The sequence below is a fragment of the Diceros bicornis genome, chromosome 30 (genome assembly GCF_020826845.1).
Source record: "Diceros bicornis minor isolate mBicDic1 chromosome 30, mDicBic1.mat.cur, whole genome shotgun sequence".
In the NCBI taxonomy this organism is placed as follows: domain Eukaryota; kingdom Metazoa; phylum Chordata; class Mammalia; order Perissodactyla; family Rhinocerotidae; genus Diceros; species Diceros bicornis.
The window spans coordinates 5,935,312-5,960,088 of record NC_080769.1 but is presented as its reverse complement, the minus strand read 5'-3'; the positions used below and the strand labels follow the sequence as shown (position 1 = coordinate 5,960,088).

At 40.8% G+C, this 24,777-nt stretch overlaps 1 protein-coding gene across 3 annotated transcripts in view; it reads left to right on the top strand.

The window, feature by feature from the left end:
- Positions 1-24,777, top strand: part of LOC131394527 (zinc finger protein 709-like) — a 41,159-nt gene that overhangs the window by 11,845 nt on the left and 4,537 nt on the right. Inside the window, exons 1-3 of one of the 3 annotated variants that reach the window (XM_058525894.1) lie at positions 10,778-10,900; positions 24,118-24,244; positions 24,450-24,510. In XM_058525894.1, the coding sequence (XP_058381877.1) occupies positions 24,211-24,244; positions 24,450-24,510 (95 nt within the window). In that variant the 5' untranslated portion in view covers positions 10,778-10,900; positions 24,118-24,210. Of the gene's footprint in view, positions 1-10,777; positions 11,107-24,117; positions 24,245-24,449; positions 24,511-24,777 lie in introns of those variants that run through there. The other 2 variants (XM_058525893.1, XM_058525892.1) reach the window with 2 other exon arrangements.

The following is a 24,777-nucleotide window of genomic DNA, read 5'->3' as shown; positions in this document are numbered from 1 at the left end:
TATGTTAAATAGGAGTGGTGACAGTGGGCATCCTTGTCTGGTTCCTGTTCTTAGAGGGATAGCTTTCAGTTTTTCACCATTGAGGATGATATTAGCTGTGGGTTTCTCATAAATGGTCTTTATTATGTTGAGGTACTTTCCTTTTATACCCATTTTATTCAGAGTTTTTATCATAAATGGATGCTGTATCTTGTCAAATGCTTTCTCTGCATCTATTGAGATGATCATGTGATTTTTATTCTTCATTTTATTAGTGTGGTGTATCATGTTGATTGATTTGTGAATGTTAAACCATCCCTGCATACCTGGAATAAATCCCACTTGATCATGGTGTATAATCTTTTTAATATATTGTTGTATGTGATTTGCTAGTATTTTGTTGAGGATTTTTGCATCGACGTTCATCAGTGATATTGGCCTGTAATTTTCTCTTTTTGTGGTGTCCTTGTCTGGTTTTGGTATCAGGGTAATGTCAGCTTCGTAGAATGAGTTAAGGAGCTTCCCCCCCTCCTCAATTTTTTGGAAGAGTTTGAGAAGGAGAGGTATTAAGTCTTCTTTGAATGTTTGATAGAATTCACCAGGGAAGCCGTCTGGTCCTTGACTTTTATTTTTGGGGAGGTTTTTCATTACTATTTCGATCTCTTTACTGGTGATTGGTCTATTCAAATTCTCTACTTCTTCTTGATCCAGTTTTGGAGGGTTGTATGATTCTAAGAATTTATCCATTTCTTCCAGATTGTCGAATTGGTTGGCATATAGCTTTTCATAGTATTCTCTTATAATCTTTTGTATTTCTGAGGTGTCTGTTGTAATTTCTCCTCTTTTATTTCTGATTTTACTTATTTGTGCCTTCTCTCTTTTTTTCTTGGTGAGTCTAGCTAAAGGTTTGTCAATTTTGTTTATCTTCTCAAAGAACCAGCTCTTGGTTTTATTAATTTTTTCTATCCTTTTCTTTGGTCTCTATTTCATTTATTTCTGCTCTGATTTTTATTATTTCCCTTCTTCTACTGATTTTGGGCTTTGTTTGTTCTTTTTCCAGTTCCTTTAGGTGCGTTGTTAGATTGTTTATTTGAGATTTTTCTTGTTTCTTGAGATAGGCCTGTATTGCTATAAACTTCCCTATTAGAACCACTTTTGCTGTATCCCATAAATTCTGGCATGTCATATTTTCATTTTCATTTGTCTCCGGGTATTTTTTGATTTCTTCGTTTACCCAGTCATTGTTCAGTAGCATTTTGTTTAATCTACACGTATTTGTGGCTTTTCTGATTTTCTTCCTATAGTTGATTTCTAGTTTCATACCCTTGTGGTCAGAAAGATGCTTGGTATTATTTCAATCTTCTTAAATTTATGGAGACTTGGTTTGTGGCCTAATATGTGATCAATCCTGGAGAATGTTCCATGTGCATTTGAAAACAACATGTATTCGGTTTTTGGATGGAATGTTCTGTATATATCTACTAGGTCCATCTGTTCTAGTGTATCATTTAAGGCCAATGTTTCCTTATTGATCTTCTGTTTGGATGATCTATCCGTTGGTGTAAGTGGAGTGTTAGAGTCCCCTACTATTATTGTGTTACTGTCTATTTCTGTTTTTATGTCTGTTAATAATTGCTTTATATATTTAGGTGCACCTACATTGTGTGCGTAGATATTTGCAAGTGTTATATCCTCTTGTTGAATTGTTCCCTTGATCATTATGTAATGCCCTTCTTTGTCTCTTTTTACAGTTTTTGTTTTAAAGTCTATTTTGTCTGATATGAGTACTGCTACCCCAGCTTTCTTTTCATTGCCGTTTGCATGGAGTATCTTTTTCCATCCCTTCACTTTCAGTTTGTGAGTGTCTTTAGGTCTAAAGTGTGTCTCTTGTATGCAACATATATATGGGTCTTGTTTTTTTTATCCAATCAGCCACCCTATGCCTTTTAATTGGAGCATTTAGTCCATTGACGTTTAAAGTAGCTATTGATAAGTATGTACTTACTGCCATTTTTTAACTTTTTTTTCTCAGTGTTTTAGTAGTCCTTCTCTGTTCCTTCCTTCTTCTACACAGAATTGATGGTCTCTTTAGTTTGACCTCTGTCTGAGAGCTCTACTCTTTAACTCCCCTCCTCCCTCCTTTTTTGTTTTTGATATCATATCTAACCTCTTTTTGTACATTTGTATCCATTACCCTCTTATCATGGAAATAGATAATTTTTCCTATTTGTGGTCTTCTCTTTTCCCCTTAAATCAGTCCCTTTAACATTTCTTGTAGCACTGGTTTCTTGGTGACAAACTCCTTTAATTTTTGCTTGTCTGGAAAATTTTTGATCTCTCCTTCCATTTTGAATGATAACCTTGCTGGGTAGAGTATTCTTGGCTGTAAGTTTTTTCCTTTTAGCACTTTAAATATATCATGCCATTCTCTTCTAGCCTGTAAGGTTTCTGCTGAGAAGTCAGCTGATAGCCTTATGGGGTTTCCTTTGTATGTAACTTGACTTTCTCTTGCAGCTTTTAGGATTCTCTCTTTATCTTTAATTCTGGACATTTTGATTATGATGTGTCTTGGTGTGGGCCTCTTTGGGTTTATCTTGTTTGGGGCTCTCTGTGCTTCCTGTACCTGGATGTCTGTTTCCTTCCTTAGGTTAGGGAAGTTTTCAGCTATTATTTCTTCAAATAGATTCTCTGCCCCTTTGTCTCGCCCTTCTCCTTCCGGGACACCTATAACACGGATGTTAGTGTGCTTGATGTTGTCCCAGAGGTCCCTTAGACTGTTCTCACTCTTTTTAATTCTTTTCTCTTTTACCTGTTGGACTTGGGTAATTTCCTCTAGTCTTTTGTCCAGCTCACAGATCCGTTCTTCTGTATCCTCTACTCTGCTTTTGAGTCCCTCTAGTGAATTTTTCATTTCCAGTATTGTATTCTTCATTTCTGATTGGTTCTTTTTTATATCTTCCATTTCTTTGTTGACATTCCTACTGAGTTCATCTATTCTTCTCCCCAGATCAGTGAGCATCCTTAATACTCTTTGTTTGAACTCTCTGTCGGGTAGGTTGCTCATTTCTGTTTCACTTAGTTCCTTTTCTGGGATTTTGTCCTGTTCCCTTAATTGGAATGTATTCCTTTGCCTCCTCATTTTGCCTTTTTCCCTGTGCTTGTGTCTACGTATTAGGTAGGTCAGCTACATCTCCTGCACTCGGATAGGTGACCTTATGTAAGTGATGGCTTAGGAGGCCTCCAGTGTGCTTCCCTCAGTTCTCAATGTTCCAGGGGTGACCCCTGTGTGGGCTACGTGTGTCCTTCTGTTGTGGCCTGTTTGCTCTCCCTGTAGATGCCCAGGGAGGGCAAGTTATGCTCCTGGCCAGCTGTTGTAATGATCAGCTGCTTGTAGTTGTTGTGGGCCCTTCAGTCTCTTTATCAGGTGTGGGGAGCCCCAGCACAGTTGGCTGCAAGTTCTAATACCACATTTGTGTTGCAGTATTTCTTTTAAGTGAGTAGGCCCCCAGTGTGGCAGGTTGTTATGCTCAGGGCCTTACAATTGCTATAAGCCTCCAGCCTTTAGGTCTCTTGTCAGCTCTCTGAGGATTACAGCTGGGTGGGGCTGGCCTCAGGCTCGGGAGCACTCAATTGTTTCAGGCTTTGGATGGTGGGGCAAACCCCCTATGTGGGTCTTTGAGAAGCACAAGTATTCTGCAGCTGACAAGTCTGCCGCCCACAGGTCCACACACACAGTCAACACAGTCCTGCCCCGTGTGCGCGCCCCGACCTCCCAAAGCGGACCCCGTCTCTCCTCGGCGGAAGCCCCACACACTCCACCATGGCCCCACACTCTCCACCTGCTCCTTGTGCACACCCTGCCCCACAGAAGTGGGTTCAGTTGCGAGGCTTCAGAGAATCCAGTCACCAATCTATGCAGGCCCACAAGTTGCTTGAGGGCTTGTTGTTGGGTGGGGCCAGTCTCTAGGGTGGGCTGCCTGCCCTGGCTGAGCTGGATTGAATCGGTGCTCTAGCGGGTGGGGCAGAGCCTGGGCTAGCAGGCCCCAGGGAGAACTCCAATGGCGTATGTGTCAGCATGCCCACACCAGGCCACAACAATGGCCGCCGTCACTGTCCCAGTCCCTGGAGAGGTCTCACCTCTCACCGAGATGCACACAGTGCCTATTAGGTGAGTCTCTTTTCACCAAAGCACTGTGCACCTTTCTTTCTGGTGATTTTAGGTTGCTGTCTGAAACGGGTGAGTTTGTGCGTGGGCCCTTCAAGAGCCGGTTTTAATTTCTTTGTGAACCAGCTTTTCTGGGGGTACTCCCCAATGTTTTAGTAGCAGGCAAAGCCAGATATTATGCCACTCATCTCGGTTGTGCTGGGTCCACAAAATGCCCACAGTGGGGGTGCTCCCGGCTCAGGGCCCCGTGCCTCCAGGGAGGGCTGCGTACCTGTGGGCTGCTCCCGGGCGGCCGTGAGGTGCTGCGGCTTGTGAAGGTGGCGTTTTTCCTCTTCAGAAGGGAGTTTCTGCCTCTTCTACCTCAGTTAGGATTGTCCATTGTTGCAGGAGTTCCTCTTATCCAGTTTTCAGTTCTGTCTCAGGGGTAATTTTTCCACGAGTAGTTGTAAATTGGCTGTGTCTGGGGGAGGAGGTGAGTTCAGAGTCTGCCTATGCCACCATCTTGACTTCCTCTGAGTACAAATAATTTTAATAAAGTTCTGTGATGACTATTTTCACTTCTTCTGTGAGTGGTTACTTTCCCATACTTTGAAATCTTCCCTAAATAAATGCTGTGATTATTAGTTTTTGGTAACTCATGCCTTTCCCACTAGGTAGAACAATTTGGTTGATTCTTCCTCCCACTAATGCCTCCAACACCATGTCAATATTACACTCAGACCACGAAGAAAAAATATTTTTTTAAAGTGCAAACATATATCCTGATGGTCTGCCATTTAAAGATTCTTCATGCTTCCCAGCACAAGAAAGTTCAATGGCTTCCTTGTTTTTATTCAGAGCTAAGAGTACTTTCTTGAACCTTGGGTAACTCATTCCATTAGAGGCATATTTCAAGGTCATGGGAAAAAATATCTTTCTCCATATGTACAAAGAATTCACTGAGCTCCTTAAGTGGAGCATTTTTTTGGCTTAGAAGACCATATTGTAGGATATTCTTGAGTTCTCATGGGCTTCCATCAGTGCATGCAGATGCACCAACAATCTAAGAATATTCTGGCCCTCATGTTTGCCATGATGGATATTAACAGGAACCATGAGCTCTTACCAAACACAACCTTATGATATCATGTCTACTGTGCCAAGCACAGTGATTAAGGGCCCTTTGAGAGCACCATGATGTGACCTCAGGACAGAACTAGATTGACCTTATTGCTACCTGTGAGAAGCAGAACAATTTATGGCCACAGTGTGGGAAGCACTTCTTATTTTCTGCCCAGATGGGGCCACTACTGGAACTGTACAATTCCCACAGGTGCAAATGAAAGTAGGGTGGGGAAGGGCAGTGATGAAATGTAGTTTCCTCAGCACTATGTTTTGGAAACTCAACAGTGTGAGAGAAGAGAGACAGAATTATGTGCCGTCCCAGGTGAATGCACATTATTTGTATGGTGTGTCCTTTATTTGAAGTGTAGATGAGGAATTAGGAATTAAAACAAAAACAAAAACAAAACAGGCATTCCTGACTTAGGATGTCAGAGTGATTTCCAGGAAACCTGCTTTTTGACTATTGTTTTCCAGTTAGTTCTAAAGAGAAGATGAAAAACAGATAATGAAATGGAAATCTCTTCTTCATCTCTCAATGCTTGATGCTGAATATCCGCATAACTTTCCTTCCAGTGTTGGATGGGTGACTGATTAGTGATGCTACTGCCCAGCAGTGTTCCCCGTTTATGATGAGCACTGCTTGCAAACTGGGCCTTCCTTTTCTGTCTTCATTGAGATCACTTATAGTTCTTTGGCTCTGCCCCTCAGTTTCCATCTGTCAGATGGTCTCTAGCAACAAGCCCATAGGCAAATTGTGGGCCTGCCTAGATTGGTGACTGGATTCTACACAGCCTGGCAACTGGGTCCACCTCTGTGGGACAGGGCGTGCACAAGGAGCTGGTGGAGAGTGGGGGGCATTGGTGGCTTGTGGGGGTTCCTGCATTGGAGAGTCTGGGTCCATTTCAGGGGGGGGTCAGGGCATGCACCTGGGGCAGGAGTGTGTTGACTGTGTGTGTAGACTTGTGGGTAGCAGGGCTTGTCAGCTGCAGAAGACTTGTGCTTCTCAAAGACCCACATATGGGATTGGCCTTACCTTCCAAAGCCTGAGCAGTGCTCCCATACCTGAGACCAGCCCCACCCAACTGCAATCCTCAGAAAGCTGACAAGAGCCTTATAGCCTGGAGGCTTATAGCAGTTGTAAGCCCCTGAGCCTAACAACCAGCCATGCTGGGGCCCTACTCACTTAATAGAAAACTGCAACAGGAATGTGCTATTAGACCTTGCAGCTAACTGTGCTGGGGCTCCCCAGACCTGATAAAGAGACTGAAGGGCCAACACCAACTACACGCAGCTAAGCATTACAACCAGCTGGACAGGAAGACAGCTCAGCCTCCCTGGGCAACTATGGGAAGAGCAACCCCACCATAACAGAAGGACACACGTAGCCCACACAGGAGTCACTCCTGGAACATTTGGAACTGGTGATGAGAGGGAAGCACACTGTCAGACCTCATAAGGCATCACTTATATAAGGTCACCTCTCCAAGATCAGGAGACATAGCTGACCTACCTAGTACTTAGACACAAGCACACGGAAAGAGGCAAAAGAATATGTTCCAAGTAAGGGAACAGGAAAAAAACCCCAGCAAAGGAACTAAGTGAAACAGAAATGAGCAACCTACAAAACAGAGAGTTCAAACAGAGCAACCTACCAAACAGAGAGTTAAGGATGCTCACTGATCTGGGGAGAAGAATGGATGAACTCAGTGAGAATGTCAACAAAAAGAAATGCAAGATATAAAAAAGAACCAATCAGAAATGAAGAATACAATACTGGAAATGAAAAATTCACTAGAGGGACTTAAAGGCAGAGTAGAGGATACAGAAGAACGGATCTGTGAGCTGGACGAAAGACTAGAGGAAATTACCCAAGTAGAACAGGTAAAAGAGAAAAGAATTAAAAAGAGTGAGAACAGTCTAAGGGACCTCTGGGACAACATCAAGCGCACTAACATCCGCATTATAGGTGTCCCAGAAGGAAAAGAGCCAGACAAAGGGGCAGAGAATCTATTTGAAGAAATAATAGCTGAAAACTTCCCTAACCTAAGGAAGGAAACAGACATCCAGGTACAGGAAGCACAGAGAGCACCAAAAAAGATAAACCCAAAGAGGCCCACACCAAGACACATCATAATCAAAATGTCCAGAATTAAAGATAAAGAGAGAATCCTAAAAGCCGCAAGAGAAAGACAAGTTACATACAAAGGAAACCCCATAAGGCTATCAGCTGACTTCTCAGCAGAAACCTTACAGGCTAGAAGAGAGTGGCATGATATATCTAAAGTGCTAAAGGGAAAAAACCTACAGCCAAGAATACTCTACTCAGCAAGGTTATCATTTAAAATGGAAGGAGAGATAAAAAGTTTCCCAGACAAGCAAAAATTAAAGGAGTTTGTCATCAAGAAACCCGTTCTACAAGAAATGCTAAAGGGACTTATCTAACGGGGAAAGAGAAGACCACAAAGAAGAAAAATTATCTATTTCCATTATAAGAGGGTAACAGATACAATGCACAAAAAAGATGTTAGATATGATATCCAAAACATAAAATGTGGGAGGAGGGGAGTTAAAGAGTAGAGCTTTCAGATAGAGGTCAAACTAAAGAGACCATCAACTTAACATAGATTGCTATATACGTAGGTTATGGTATATGAACCCCATGGTAATCACAAAAAGGAAACCTATAATAAATACACAAAAAACTAAGAGAAAGGAAGCCAAAAATAATACTAAAGAAAGCCATCAAACCACAGGGGAAGAGAGCAAGTGAAGAAGAAAGGAACAGAGAAGAACTACTAAAACATTGAGGAAAAAATATTACAAAATGGCAGTAAGTACGTACTTATCAATAGCTACTTTAAACGTCAATGGACTAAATGCTCCAATTAAAAGGCATAGGGTAGGGGCCAGCCCCGTGGCTTAGCTGTTAAGTGCGCGTGCTCCGCTGCTGGTGGCCTGGGTTCGGATCCCGGGCGCGCACAGACACACTGCTTCTCCGGCCATGCTGAGGCCGCGTCCCACATACAGCAACTAGAAGGGTGTGCAGCTATGACATACAACAATCTACTGGGGCTTTGGGGGGAAAAAATAAATAAATAAAATCATTAAAAGAAAAAAAACCTCCCCAAAAATAAAAGTCCAGGACCAGATGGCTTCCCTGGTGAATTCTACCAAACATTCAAAGACGACTTATTACCTATCCTTCTCAAACTCTTCCAAAAATTGAAGAGTAGGGGAAGCTCCCTAACTCGTTCTACAAAGCCAACATTACCATGATACCAAAACCAGACAAGGACAACACAAAAAAAGAAAATTACAGGCCAATATCACTGATGAACATCGATGCAAAAATCCTCAACAAAATACTAGCAAATCGCATACAACAATACATTAAAAAGATTATACACCATGATCAGGTGGGATTTATTCCAGTGATGCAGGGATGGTTCAACATCCGCAAATCAATCAACGTGATCCACCACATTAATAAAATGAGGAACAAAAATGACACGATCATCTCAATAGATGCTGAGAAAGCATTTGACAAGATGCAGCATCCATTTATGACAAAAACTCTGAATAAAATGGGTATAAAAGGAAAGTACCTCAACATAATAAAGGCCATATATGACAAACCCACAGCTAATATCATCCTCCATGGTGAAAAACTGAAAGCTATCCCTCTAAGAACAGGAACAGACAAGGATGCCCACTCTCACCACTCCTGTTTAACATAGTATTGGAAGTCCTGGCCAGAGCAATCAGGCAAAAAAAAAGAAATAAAAGGGATCCAAATTGGAAAGGAAGAAGTGAAGCTGTCACTATTTGCAGAGGACATCATTTTATATACAGAAAACCCTAAAGAATCCACAAAAAAACTTTAGAATTAATAAATGAATATGGTAAAGTTGCAGGGTACAAAATCAACATACAAAAATCAGTTGCATTTCTATACACTAACAATGAAGCAGCACAGAGAGAAATTAAGAATACAATCCCATTTATAATTGCAACAAAAAGAATAAAATACCTAGGAATAAACTTAGCCAAAGAGGTGAAAGATCTGTACACTGAAAACTATAAAACATGCTGAAAGAAATTGAAGAAGACACAAAGAAATGGAAAGATATTCCATGCTCCTGGATTGGAAGAATTAACGTAGTTAAGATGTCCATACTTCCTAAAGTAATCTATGGATTCAATGCAATGTCTATCAAAGTTCCAACAACATTTTTCACAAAAATAGAACAAAGAATCCTAAAATTTATATGGAACAAGAAATGACCCCGAATAGCCAAAGTGATATGTGTATATACATATATATATATATATATATACATATATATATGTATATACACATACACACACACACACAATGGAATACTACTGGGCCATAAAAAAGGATAAAATCTGGTCATTTGTGATATCGTGGATGGACCTTGAGGGTATTAAACTAAGCAAAATAAGTCAGAGGGAGAAGGTCAAATACGGTATGATCTCACTCATAAGTAGAAGATAAAAACAACAACAAACAAACACATAGAGACAGAGATTGGATTGGTGGTCACCAGAGGGGATCAGGGGAGGGAGGAGGGCAAAAGGGATGATTAGGCACACGTGTGTGGTGATGGGTTGTAATTAGTATTTGGGTGGTGAACATGATATAATCTATGCAGAAATAGAAGTATAATGACGTATGCCTGAAATTTATACAATGTTACAAACCAATGTTACTGCAATAAAAAAATTAATTTTTAAAAATCTCAAAAAAAAGATTAAACTGTCAACTCTATCAATTTAAATGTAAGACACCATTATTAGCGCATCTTAATTTCAGAGATGTTAAAATGTAAAAAAAGTATGTCTAAAAATCAGTGCTATATGGAATATTCCCACTATTAATTCCACTGTAAATAAAATATCTGTTTTACTTAAGCCAAAACAAAACAAAAAAATGTTATTGAGATCATAAAGAGAACCGTTCACTACAGTTCACTTAAGAGCAGTTTGAGGCGGCTAGAACTTGCTGCAGCTAGCTTGCTTGTGGGAACCTTCTGTGGTTCTGTGGTTAGGCTCTTCCTGAAACTTTCCGTCTGCAAAACAGTCAACAGATAACAGTTTTAATAAGATCCTCCGTACCCTTTTCTTTGCCTGCTTCCCTAGTCACAGTATCTGTGCTTGTGTACCTATTTAGCAAAAGTATGTCAGACTCTAGTTGTCAAGAAAGATCAAAATGGAGAGAGACTAATTATTGCATATGGTGAGGTGACTTTCAATTGTGTGTGTTTGTAAACAAGGATCGCAGTTTCACAAGTCTCTTCCCAACACTACCTGTCAAAGCAAGTGTCTCTGGAGAGGAGGAGTTCTGGCTGGCATTCTGCTCAGACACCTAAACTCAGGGGCCTGTCACTCAAACACAAGGGGGCGTGTCTTGCGAACTGTCCAATCAGAGGCAGCGCTGGGGCAGGTGGGTGGGGCGAAGCTCGCCAGCCGACCCGGAAGTTGCTGCTCACTCCAGCCACCCTGGGGGTCTCGGGTCCGTGCCATTAAAGGCTCTACGTGGCTCTGCCCCCTATTCTGTCGGGTTGTGACCTGTACTGACGTCGGTAGTCGGTGAGAAGGACGCCGGGGGACCCAGGAAACCTAGAAATTGTGAGAGTTCGGCCTGAGTCAGGATTTGGGGGAGGAGTGCCTGGCCCAACGTGGACTTCCCTTCGCGCTCCTGCCGTGCTCGGGGTCGGCTGTCACCTGCCGTTAACGGTCGCTGGTGGCTCTCTCACAGCCTGTGTCACGCTGTGATCTGCACTGGCCGTGGGAGTCATAGGAAGGACTCAGGGGGACCCGGGAGACTAGAAATGGTGAGTGTGCGGCCCCGGCTGAGGAGACGGGGAGGAGGGTCTGGTCGGAACCGGCCGTGGCGGGACCGGCCTCCCCGCGGTCGCCTCCGAGTCTGCGGACCCGAGTCCGCGGGGGCGCCGCTCGGACCTCAGTCCCCTCCGGCCGCAGCGTGGGGGCGGGGCCGGCAGCCGGGACCCCGGGCGTCCTGTGGTCACTGCGCGCGGCGACTTGGGCCCCGGAGCCTCTCTGGGCAGCTCTGCGCCCGCAGCCCCGCGTGTCCCCAGATGGTGCGGTGACCACGGGGAGGGTCATCAGGGACAATCGTGACTCGGTCTCCAGGATTCATTCATGGAATGAGCTTTGGTCTGTGGGGTCCTCAGGCCTTCCTTTCCCTGAAGAGGACACCCATTTTCTTCTGAATTTTCTACATATTTGGGGAGCAGAGTCTCAAATCCACGACTCTGTACCCCCAGTCTAGGTCTTCCTAGGCCTGGCAACAAATGCCTGAGTTTGCAATCTATGCCCACATTCGCAAATGCCAACTTCCTGTCTCGGATTCACAGCATTATTATCAACTATTTGTTCTCCTGGTGGATTTGAAACAGATGCAATATTTTAATTATCATTTTCTCACAGTAAATGGATGGCTGTTTTTAAAAGATTTATTTTGTGTGTGTGGATATTTTACATGAGTGAAAAGCAGCCTATAACCACCTGGAAGTACATTGTATGAAATACTTGAGCCTCTCCCCCCAGGATCTTTCTGGGCACAGACAGCCTATGGGAAATTCTTTGGGTGGAGTTTCCTCTTGAGAAACTCTCCTGGATGATCTGCCCTGTCAGCACTGTCCCTATTTGAATTAGTCACCTTTGAAAGACTTATTCACTTAATTTTAGTCACAGGTTTTCAATGAATAAAAATTTATTTAATTAATACGACTTCAAACACAATATAAAATATTTCCAAAGAGGCAAGAAAGAGGTAAATTTGGGAAAAAATAAAATATTCCAGTTTTACATTGCATGTACTAAATTCTTCTTTCCCTTTTTTTCCTCTTATCATGGATAGTAATATTCTGAGTTCTGTTCTTTTATTTTGGGTGAGTTCTAATGGATTTTCAGGGCTTAAACTTGAAATATTCAAGTATGATTAATAGTTTAATAAAAAATTCTTGTCATAGCATACTATATTAACATCTTTTTTCCCTAGAGTGCAATACATTCTTGTGGGGTTTCTTGTTGAGCCAGCAAAGTGACATACAATTTGCTTCCCTCAGTTCCACATAAAGACTGGTTTGAGTGTTTTAGGTGAATTGTTCAAACGCTGGCTTTATGTAGTTTAAAACGTCAGTGGTGGTCCAAAAAACCCTCCAGTGGGGCAGAGGCCTGAGGGCAGTGGATCTAAGCTAAGGCCCCCTTGGGCCTCCAAAGGGAAGGACTTGAAGGCTCAATTGTTCTTCCTAGGGAGCCTCCCCCTGCAGGTGTCCTACTGCTCACACCCCCCATGGAAGGAGCCTCTATACTGAGAGGAGCTGCAGAGCCCTGGAAAGCTGGGGGTGCACGTGCACATGGGGGTGGGGAGTGATGCCCTTTCTGAGGTTGTAACTGTGGTTTCCTTGGGCCTGTTTCTAGACATAAATTGCAGTTTTGCATCCACAGTGTAGGTGCACTCAGAGTGTAATTTGTTTACATTGAGAAAGTCTGTGAAAGTCAGGAGTTCTGTGTCCTGGATTAGGGTCCATTAATTTGGGAGTTCATTTGGGTCAGAACCTTAAACTGACTCCAGCTGAGTTTTCCTCATTGTGAGAAGGGAAGCCTGAGAGAGGGAGCATTTGCATTATTCCCTGGGGAGAGGCGGGTGTGTGGCGCTCCCAGAGTTCACTCCTGTGGCTGCTCAGGTGCCCCACCCTTCTCCACCAGGGACTGACCCACTCCAGGGGTTCTGTCTCAACCAGGAGGGTCAGGAATATGGAAGCTTCTGAGTGTGGCTTTCCTTCTGTCCTGTGGGAAGCAGGTTGCTTATCTGTGCTGATTCCAATATTTGTGTTTCTTTCCTTTGGATTCTTTTATGGATTGAATAGTGCAGCCCTTTGGCTCTACTTTCCCTTAGCACTTGGTCCCTGACACTGTAAGTCAATTGAGAGATAGGATGTGAGGAAAGCAAGAAAATTTTTCAGTTGTAGATCAGTTTTTCTATGTGCATGTCTCTACAGAATATAAAAACTTAAAAGGCTAAAATAATTGAAATTCTATTTTAATTGATGTGAGAAAATCTTCTGAAAGTTTATGTAAATCTTTGAAAATACAAAACATTTAAGTATTTAAACTCAAACCCTGATTGCATTATAGTATGCTTATTCCTGAAAATAACTCCAATGTGTGATAGAGGGGAAGGACAAACTAGTATGGTATATGTCCTTTTAGTTAGAAAGAGATGTGAAATTTTATTTTGTTTGGTTAACACTTTTGTAACTGTTAGTGTTTAAAGGAATTAAATCTTAGAATGGTTTCCTATGTATGAGTTAAAATTAAAGAATATAAATTTCTCTGTTTATTTGAAATAACTCTATAAGGTAGCAAAGTCTAACTTAAGAAGACTCACTGCCAACATATCCTGATCACCTCTAGCACTGTTACTCAAGTAACCCCAAATACACAGTTTTGATAATTTTTGAGCCCCTGTTAGTGTTTATTTATATAAACCAATCAAGAATGCATATTTTTCTTACCCACTTTGTCCTTGTAATGAGCAGTTAGACTCCACATTTTTAGATGACGCTCACAGCTTAAGCCTCACCCCACCCTCTTCCCCTTGTGCCCCCACCTGGACAAGCTGATGAGAAAGTCTTGCTGTTCTCTCCTCTAGAGCAGGCAGGAGGTTCCTGTCACACAAGCCCCTGCCTGTGTGCAGAACTCTTGCCCCGGCCCCACCCACAAGCACAGTGCACACCCAGGCCAGGCTCCATTCCTTGCTTTCGGAGCCCTTCCAGAGCTGCTTGAGAGGGCGGCCCTGTCCACCCCCTCAGACCTGTATTATGTGAGTTCTAAGCCTTTTCCTACCGTGTGTGTGTGTGTGTGTGTGTGTGTGTGTGTGTGTGCGCGTGCACGTGCCACCCTGGCATCAGTCTCAGCAACGGACCCACCCCTCTGCAGTGACCATAACAGTTGTGCCCTGAGCAGCGTGTCCAGACATGACCCCCACCCGTGGGTCTGTCTTCTGCTCTGACTTGCTCACCTGCTCTGCTGCCTGGTGGCGGCCTGCACTGTGGGCTGCTGCTTGCTGGGGAGCCCGTGCTGTGAGCTATGCTGCCCCGTGTTGCACTGTTGACCCACCAAACCTCGGTTCTAGGTTCAGCTGACCAGAGTCGGTAGTTTGAGGAATTTATAGGCATTTGGGAGCAGGACTATGGAATTGGGGCCTCCTTAAATGAGTCCTGGGTCAATGTCTTTGCTGGGATTTATCTGTGTATTAGGGTGAAGCTGTGACAGAGGCTGGATGGGCCTGACACACCCCAGGGATGGGGGTGGTAGAGAGAGACTATATCCTTTGCAGGGGGTGTGTCCAGCAGATGGTCACTTCTGTAAGAGCAGTCAATTTAAAAAATAGAGAGAAGAGGGGGAAAGGCAGGCAGTAGGTGGTGGGCTGAGTCCACACTCCTAATACCAGAGGGCTTGCCAGGACCCTGTGTACCTCTGCTGCCCCTGCTTCTACTATGACAAAGATCCTGACCTTCAGGGTTATAGGGGACAACACCCATAGCACCCCCATGGGCACAATATATTGGTTCAAACCTGACTAAGCCCAAGGTTTAAACCTTATAAAGCAACCAGTTGTCATGAGGGAGGCTCCTAACCCTTATGGCACTGTTTTGAGACTTTCAGTGGAAAACAATTTATAAATACCAGGGTAGAGAGGCACTCCCTCCCCTGAAGTGTATCTCATGATGAAGGAAACAAAACAGGAAAGATCAGAAGAAAGGAAACAATAGATAAAATACTGAAACAAAAGTCCACAATTGGACCCAATTGGTCATCCAGAATATACTAAAAGAATGTACATAACAAAACAGAGAAAGGTACACTGATTGGCTTTTGGGCCTGTACAACATAGGTTCTGAATTAATTTTCCTACCTGATATAATGCACTAATTCAGAAACCTTCAAGAAGTTAATCAATACTAAGTATTAAATTACTGTTATACCTGAGATGCCACTAAATTTAAGTAAGGTGCCTCTGATGATCTTAGGGGTGTTAATGAATATAAGAAAGGACAAATAGGATAAATGTTTCATCTTTAGCCGTCAGAACATAAGCTTGATAAATTCTCCATGGTTATATCACCCATTGTCATAAAATATCTCATAGTGCGTTGGGAATCACTGAATGAATGATCAAGAATTACAATTAATGAAGTCTTTGACACTTACACACTGGCGTGACAAATTGGGACTCCAATGACCTTATCCTACAAATAACGTAGTTAATATGGCCCAATATAAATTACCAAGGGCCTTGAAGGATTGAAAACCATAGAAAATCTAGTTAGTGAAGGGTTGATTATTCCCAGTGCTTCTTCTAACAGCTCAGTTTGTCCTGTTATTAAACCTAGAAAGAGTGAATGACACCTCAGAGTGGTTTACATCAACTTGAGGCTATGGTTGCACCACACAGACCTCTCTACCCAGTCCCCAACAGTGGGGAAATTACTGACTACAACCAATCAGCAAGTGATAAATATCCTGCTCTCACAGATTTGGCTAAGTCTGTGCTGTAGTGCCTATGTTAACAGCCTCTCAGCTGCACTTGGCCTTCACCTCTGAAGGGACATGATGCACCTTTACTGGGTTTTCCTCATGGATCTTCAACAGCTGTGCCCTCCCACACAGTCATTGCAGCAGGATCTGAACTGCATCCTGGTTTCTCCAAGAACATAGGTGTGATGTTACATCAATGACATCTCCTCTGAGAACATTCAGGACATACAAATATTTAAAAAAGGAGCTCACAAAAAATTGATGGGACATTGCCACTCATATGATGTGAGGTCCTGACAACTTTGTTAAATTTCTGGAAATTATTTGACAATGTGAAACTCGCTCCTTCTCTGATACTATGAAGAAATACCTATGGTTCCTCTAAGCACCCATAACATCTACTAGGTTCTTTTGTTCCAGAGGTAACATATTTTGTGTACAAATTTTACTTGAGCCCATTTGTGCTGTTACTTGCAAATTTGCCACCTTGAATGGGCACCCCTACCATGAAAGTCTGGAGGCTTTTTCAAATTCTCATACAACCAACACTCCTGTTAGTGCCCTCAGAGACTCCTTGATTATAGAAACCTCAGTGACCTTCTGTCATGCCTACTGGGGTACCCATGATGGCCATAAGTTGTCCATAGGTTTCTGATGCAAGAACCTGCCCTAGGCCCCACACTGTATGCCATTAGAGCTGCAATGACCTCTACTTATGAGGCTATCCTGAAAGTAGATGGCCCTGAGCATGGGACCATCTACCCAGCAGTCCATTTTGACTCAGGACCTGGAAACAGCCCCACAAGAGCTCAGCATGGCTGCTGAGACCCCTGGAGACATGATGGAGCCAAACCTGGGCCCTCTGGGATATCCTACCCACAGGAGAGAGTGGCATTTGCCATCCCTGTTCTCCTGCCAGGTGCCATTGTGTAGAAGGAGGTCACCCCTTCCCCAGAACCCCTAGCTCCCTAGGGAGCTCCTTAGGACTCCCTGAGTGAAAAGCAATGGGAGTTTATAGACTTTAAGGACAACATATACCACATTTGTATATGATGGAACTCACCATTGCTTTTCATGTCTTAATTGTGACATGTCTGATGAAAGACTGGACCCAAGGGTCATGACAACTGACTGTACATCCAGCAGTCATCTTAGCACCAACCTACACTTGGCTCCAGCTGCAGACATTACAGACTATGCGTGATTCCCTGAGAGTTACACTTTTGTGGAAAAGAACTCTGAGGATCTGTTGCCTCACAGTTACCTACAATAGAAATCAAAGTAACACTTGTCTCTACACATATGAAGGCCACATGCAAAGCCTCACCAGGACACTCTTTATCCACATGGGAGTTCCAGACACTACTGATAGTAATGAAGACACTCATTTTACTTCTCAGAATACACAGTACTGGCCTCTAAACAAGGCATTCAATGGAAGGTTCTCCTCTCTTCCAAGTCTCAGGTTGCAGGCCTCATAGAGCATCATTATGGCTTATTGAAATAAGTTCAAATTAATTGAATGACAGATGATGGTCTGTTTCTCTCATGAGTCAGTCATCAGGGATGACTATTAATGCATCTGTCTTTATCTTTTATTCCTAGTAGACTTTGGTTTTTTTTGAAAGCAGTTTTAGGTTTACAGAAAACTTGATCAGAAAGTACAGAGATATCTCACATAACCCCTCTGCCTCCACACAGGTTGCCATATATTGTATGTCTTATATTACTGTGGTAGATTTGTTACATTTGATGAGCCTATTTGACGCATGAAAGTTCACAGTTTACATTAGTGTTGACTCTGTGTTATACAATCTCTGGGCTTTGGCTAATGTAGAATGACCTGTCTCCATCATTTCTGTATCATATGGAATACTTGCTCTGTCCTAAAAATCTCCCGTGCTCCACCTATTCATTCATCCTTCCCTCCCACCCCCAAATCCCTGGCAACCAATGATCTTTCAGATTCTTGTACTTCTATCTTTTCCACAATCTCATATGCTTGGAATCATAGTGTGTAGCCTTGTTATATTGGCTTCTTTCAACTAGTAATATGATTTCAAGGTTTGTCCATGTGTTTGTGGCTTGATAACCTCATTTCTATTCCTCATTGAAGAATACTTCATCCTATGGATGTACCAGTGATTGTTTATCCATTCGCCTATTGAAATTATCTTGGTTACACCTAGGTCTTGACAATTATGCATAAAGCTCCTATAAACATTCATGTGCAGGGTTTTTGTGAACATCAGTTTTCAACTCATTTGGGTAAGTTGAACAACATGATTGCTGTATCATTTGTAAGTGTAGGCTTAGTTTTTAAGAAACTGCCTTTCTCCTGAAGTAGGCATACCAGTTTCCATTCACACCAGCAATGAATGAGGGTTCCTGTTGCTCTGCATCATCACCATCTTTTGGTGTTCTCAATGTTTTTAATTTCAGCCATTGTAGTAAGTGTCTGGTGATATCTCATTCCTCTTTTATTTGAAATTTCCCAGTGACATATGATTTTGAGCATGTTTTCATACGCTTATTTACCATCTGTGTGTCATTGTTGAAGTGTGTGTTCAAATTTTTTGCCCATTTTTAAATGAGTTGTTTGTCTTCTTTTCCTTGAGTTTTAAGAATTCTTTAGATGTTTTTGGTATCAATCCTTTATCAGATAAGTGATTTCCAAAGATTTTCTGCCAGTTTGTGGCTTGTGCTTTTGTTCTATACACATTGTGTTACACTAAGTGAAGGTTTTTATTTTCATGAAGTCGAATTTATTTTTTCTATCTTGGATCTTGCTTTTGGTGTTGTATCTAAAAATTAATTACCAAACCCAAGGTCACCCAGATTATCTCATATTTTATCTTTTAGGAGTGTTCTTGTTTTACATTTTATACTAAGATCTGTGATTCATTTTGAATTAATTTTTGTGAAAAATGTAAAGCATGTGTCTAGATTCTTTTTTTTGCATGTGGATGGCCAGTTTTTCTGGCATTATTTGTTGACAAGACTGTTGCCCTATGCAATTGCCTTTGGTCCTTTGTCAAGGATGGGTTCAACTATATTTCTTTGGCTATATAGGAGACAATTGACTTTTGTATATTAACATTTTATTTCTCAACCTTCCTCTACACTCTTCTTACTTCATTGGTTTTCTTTGTTATCGGGGATTATTTGAAATTTTCTGCACAGATAATCTTGTGCCACAAGGACAGTTTTATTTCCTTCTTCCGAATATATGTACCTATTATTAACCTTTTTGTGTCTAACTGAATTAGCTAAGAATTCCAGTACAAGGTTGACTAGGAGTGGTGAGAGGTGATATTTTGTGTCTATTTGACTCTGAAGGACATCCTGCCTAAAACTCTAAGTCTTACCAAGTGTGAATAAAGGGCCTGTAAACAGTCATGTGTAGGTTTTGTTTGAACATAAGGTTTCAGTTCATTTGGAAAAATACCAAGGAGTGTGATTGCTGCATCTTCAACTATATGTAGTAACAGTGTATTTTGTTTTGAAAGAAAGTTCCTGTTTTCCATTGTGGCATACCAAATTCCATCTCCACCAGCAATGAATGAGGATTACCTGTAGCTTCATGTCTTCACCAATATTTGGTGTTCTGAGTGTTTTGAGTTTTACGCATTTAATAAGATTTTAGTAATACCTCGTTGTTTTATTTGCAATTTTCCTGTGACATCTGATGAGGAGCATGTTTTCATTTTGCTTATTTCCCATCTATATATCTACTTTGGTGAGCTGTCTATTCAGATCTTTTGCCCATTTTTAAATTGGATTGTTTGTCTTCTGACTGTTGAGTTTTGAGAGTTCTTTGGATATTTCAAATACCACTCATTTATCTGATATGTCTTACAAAGATTTTCTCTTACTCTGTGAATTGTGTTTTTATTCTCTTAACATTGTCTTTCTCACATTGGGAGTCTTTCATTTTAATGAAGTAAAATTTTTGTTTTTTTCTTTTGTGAACCTTGCTTTTTGATTTTCTATCTAAAAATTTATCTCCAAAACCAAGGTCATCTAGATTTTCTCCTATGTTATCTTCTAGAAGTTTATTCCTTTGACATTTTACATTTAGATGTGAAAAGTGATGTGATGTGTTTTGATTTAATTTTTGTGAAAGGTGTAAGGCCCATGTCTACATTTGTTGTGTATGTATGTTTGCATGTGGATATCCATTATTTCCACCACTATTTGTTTACAAGACTTTCTTTTTCATTTGCATCCCCTTTGCTTCTTTGTCAAAGATCACTTCGCTATATTTGTGTTGGTCTATAAGGAAAGCAGTTCACTCACATATCCTTCAACCTTGCTATACTCTCATTAATTTAATACTCTTGTTAATTTAATTAATTAATTCCAGGAGTTATTTCTGTTGTGAATTCTTTCAGATATTTCATAGAGACAATCAAGCTGTATGGAACAAATGTTATAAATTTAGCTACAGGATTCATAAAGATGTTCTTTCTTAAGAAGTGGAAGTTCTCCTCTGTTACTTTTTTTTTCATAAATGAATGTTGTATTTTATCAAATACTTTTTTATTTTCATTTCTCCCTGCTTTCCTTTCTGATATTAGTAATTTCTGTCCTCACTCTTGTCTTTGTTTTCTTGACTGGATGCTGATCTATTTTATTAGTCTTGTCAAAAAAACAGCTTTTATTGTTTTAATTTTCTCCATTGATTTCCAAAATGACATTGCTTTATTTTCTAATTTTTATTATTTCTTTTATTGTGCTTAATTTGGGTTTAATTTGCTCTTTTTATTGTTTCCTAAGGTAGCTGCTCACAGTACTGATTAGAGATCTTTGGTTTCCCAATGTATTTGTTACATGGCATAAATTTCCCTCTAGGTACTATTTTTGCTGCATCCAAGAACCTTAGGTATGTTGTGTTTTTATTTTGTTCAGTTCAAAATAAATTTTTATTTTTCTTGAGACTTCATTGATCCTATTTATTATTTAGTAGTGTGTTGTTGAATTTCCACATATTTGGGGGTTTTTCAGCTATCTCACTTTTATTGACATCTAGAGAAATGTCTTTGTGGTGTGAGAACCTATTTTATATGATTTCTGTTCTTTCAAATTTATTAGGGGCCAGCCCCGTGGCTTAGTGGTTAAGTGCGTGCACTCCGCTACTGGCAGCCCGGGTTCGGATCCCAGGCGCGCACCGACGCACCGCTTGTCTGGCCATGCTGAGGCCGTGTCCCACATACAGCAACTACAAGGATGTGTAACTATGACATACAACTATCTACTGGGGCTTTGTGGAAAAAAAAGGAGGAGGATTGGCAATAGATGTTAGCTCAGAGCCTGTCTTCCTCAGCAAAAAGAGGAGGATTAGCATGGATGTTAGCTCAGGGCTGATCTTCCTCACACACACACACACACACACAAAATTTATTAATGTGTGCCTTATGTCCCAGAATGTGGTTTGTCTTGGTACATGTTCCATGTGAACTTGAGAAAAAGGTATATTCTGCTGTTGTCATGTGAAGTATTCCATAGATTACAATGAAATCCAGTTGTTTCAGAATGCTGTTCAGTTCACCTCTGTCCTCCCTCATTTCCTGCCTACTGGAATTTATAATTCATGATAAGGGGGTGTTGAAATCTACAGCTATAGTACTGGATTCATCTATTTCTCCTTGTATTCTCTCAGTTCTTGCCTCATGTATTTTGCCCCTCTATTGTTACACAGGTACACAGGAAGGATTGCTGTACCTTCTTGGAGAATATTCCCCTGTATCAGTATCTAATGCCTCTCTCAATCTCTGAATTTTCCTTGGTTTGGAATCTGCATTGTCTATAATTTGTATAACTATGGCAGCTTTCTTTTGATGAGTGTTAGCATGATATAATTTTCTCCATCCCTTTCCCTTTCATCTGTCTATGTCTTTATGTCTAAAGTGGGGTTTCTTGTAGATAGGATATAATTCTGGTTTTTGAAATCTGATATTACTGTGTATTTCAATTGTATTGAGACTTTTGAAGACTAAAATTGTTATAGATACAGGTGGATTAATATTTATCCAATTTTTTAGCGTTTTCTATTTTTTGCCCTTGTTTTTTGTTTGTTTTTGTCTTCCACATTTTTTCCACCTTCTCTGGCTGAAATTGAGCATTTTCTCTGATTGTTTCTCCTCTCTTAACATATCAAATACACATATTTGAAAAGCACTTTATGGTGGTTGCCCTTGAGTTTTTGGAATACGTTTACAACTAACCCACCTCCTCTGCCAAATAACACTAGACTACTTCTTTGTGTGCAAGTACCTCATAACACACTATTCTCAATTTCCACTCCCTGTTCCTTGTCACGTTGCTGTCATTTATTTCACTTGTCCTTAAGCTTCTCATTACCAAATACCTTTTTGCCCATATTGTTTTAAAGAAAGAGTCATCTGTTATATAGAAATATAAATGATATTTTACGTTCTTTTTTCTTTTTCTAATTCTTTGCCTTTATCATTTACATTCTTTCTTTCTTTCTTTTTTTTTTTTTTGTGAGGGAGATCAGCCCTGAGCTAACATCCATGCTAATCCTCCTCTTTTTGCTGAGGAAGACCAGCTCTGAGCTAACATCTATTGCCAATCTTCCTCCTTTTTTTTTTTCCCCCAAAGCCCCAGTAGATAGTTGTATGTCATAGTTGCACATCCTTCTAGTTGCTGTATGTGGGACGTGGCCTCAGCATGGCTGGAGAAGCAGTGTGTCGGTGCACACCCAGGATCCGAACCCGGGCCGCCAGTAGCAGAGCACGCGCACTTAACTGCTAAGCCATGGGGCTGGCCCATTTACATTCTTTCTGATAAATTTTTGAACATTTCATTCAAAGTAGGTGCACTCATGACAAATTTCCTCAATGTTTGTCTCTTATTCCTCCTTTATTTTTGAGGGATAATTTTGCTTGATAGCAAATTCTAGGAGAGTATTTTTAATTTTAAAAACTTCAAATATTTCACTCTACTCTGTTCTTGCTTGCATGGTTTTGAAAAGAAGTCCAATTTACTTCAAATTTTTGTTTCTTTATACCTGAAGTGTGTTTCTTCTCTGGCATTTCTCAATGAATTCTCTGTCTTTGATTTTTCTCTAGTTTGAATATGATATTTTTGGGCATGCACTCTTGTAGTTTATTATGTTTAGTGTTCTCTGAGCTTCTTGGATGTGCAGTTTGCTGGATCTCATTAATTTTAGGATATTTTGGTGACTATTACTTCACTTCTTTTTTCTGTTTCTTTCTTTCTTTTCCTTCAGATATTACCATTATGTGTATTTTAAACCCTATGTTAAAGAGGGCTGTCCTGGGTTTCATAGATATTTTCTTCTGTCTTTTTGTCTTTGCATGGGACTCTGATGAAATAGATTCTTTTGTTTAGTACAGGCCTTGTTAAGAACAGAGTATCTGGGACATATTTCAAAATGCCATCTTGCTTTTCTTTTCCCAATTTTGGGGACACTGGTTTGCCCTGTGACCTCAAGGCTCTCATGGATCTAAGAAGAGTTGTTGGTGGGAAGTAGCCTTGAGGCACATGAGTATAGGGATTTTATGGTCTAAGTTGTCATGCATTCTTCCTTGTGTCTGAGCTCTAAGTTCCGAATAATGTTCTAGCCCCGTCTAATCATACAGAGAGAGAAAGGAAGAACTGAGTCTGTGATAAATATTACAGAAATTAAAAGTAATGCTTCCCCACATGAAGTTACGTTCAGCCAGGTGTGTCTGCTCACTTCTAATTGCCTGCGGTACTTTAGAACAATGTGGCCAGCTGAGCTTTGTTAAAGGTTTCATTTCTACAGGCCTTCTGGACTCCTGGTGATGGGACTAGACAAAAAAGCTTCCAGTTCTTCACTATGTCTTTATCTTTTGAAACCATATGCAGTTTGGCCCGCTGCCTCATGGAGTGCTGTAACTGGTGGGTAACAAGGACAAAGATGAAAGAATTCTTCTCACAAGGAATCATTAGTCTTAAAATGATAATATTTGTTTCATCTCTATGGCATTTATGTCATTTCCCAGTATGCTCTGGACCCTGGCATTACACACTAATACAATGTAATGTGATCACAGTAAAAATGTGTTAATAATTTCCATGTGTCATGATGCTATTAAATTGATGATGAAGTATGTACAGGAAAGCAGTGAGTTTTTGATGATCACAACATAGAATAAATACTTAAAGATGACTGAATCGTGACTAACCTTCCTACAAATGGAGTATAGATCCATAGTGCTGTCAGTCTTATGCATCCTACTCCGAATATATTTGTGATGTTTTAGGACTCAGTGGCCATTGAGGATGTGGCTGTGAACTTCACACCAGAGGAGTGGGCTTTACTGAATCCTTCACAGAAGAAACTCTACAGAGATGTGATGTTGGAAACCTTCAGGAACCTGGCCTCTATAGGTAAGAATGAGGACATTTCTTCCCTTCATCAATTAGAGAACAAGTGTTTCTTGCCCATCAACATTGTTCCAAGATGTAGAATGTGGAAGTCAGGTTGTTGGTAAATAAATTAGAAATGGTCATAGCTCATCATGGACTTAGAATCTGAAAATTTTTCTATAATTTCTAATATATTTGGTATCAACTTTCTGGGTCTGCATTTCAGGAAAAACATGGAAAGTTCATGATATTGAAGATCAATACAAAAACCAGGGGAGAATACTAAGGTGAGTCACACTCACAATAGAAAGCGGTGTCTCATGTGAGAATCCTGGTAAGTTATAAAATTTTAAAAAGAAGAAAACAAAACAGATAACTTTTGCTTCAGGTTTAGCTATTCTTAGAAAATTTTCAACCAATATATCTTCTGAAATGTGATGTAGTGGTTCAGTTTTTGGAAAATAGTTCACTTGGAAAGAGTATTAATAAACCTTATATAGGAATATCACTGTTTTATTAAATAGGAAGGGTGAAGACTTCTTGTAGAACATTCA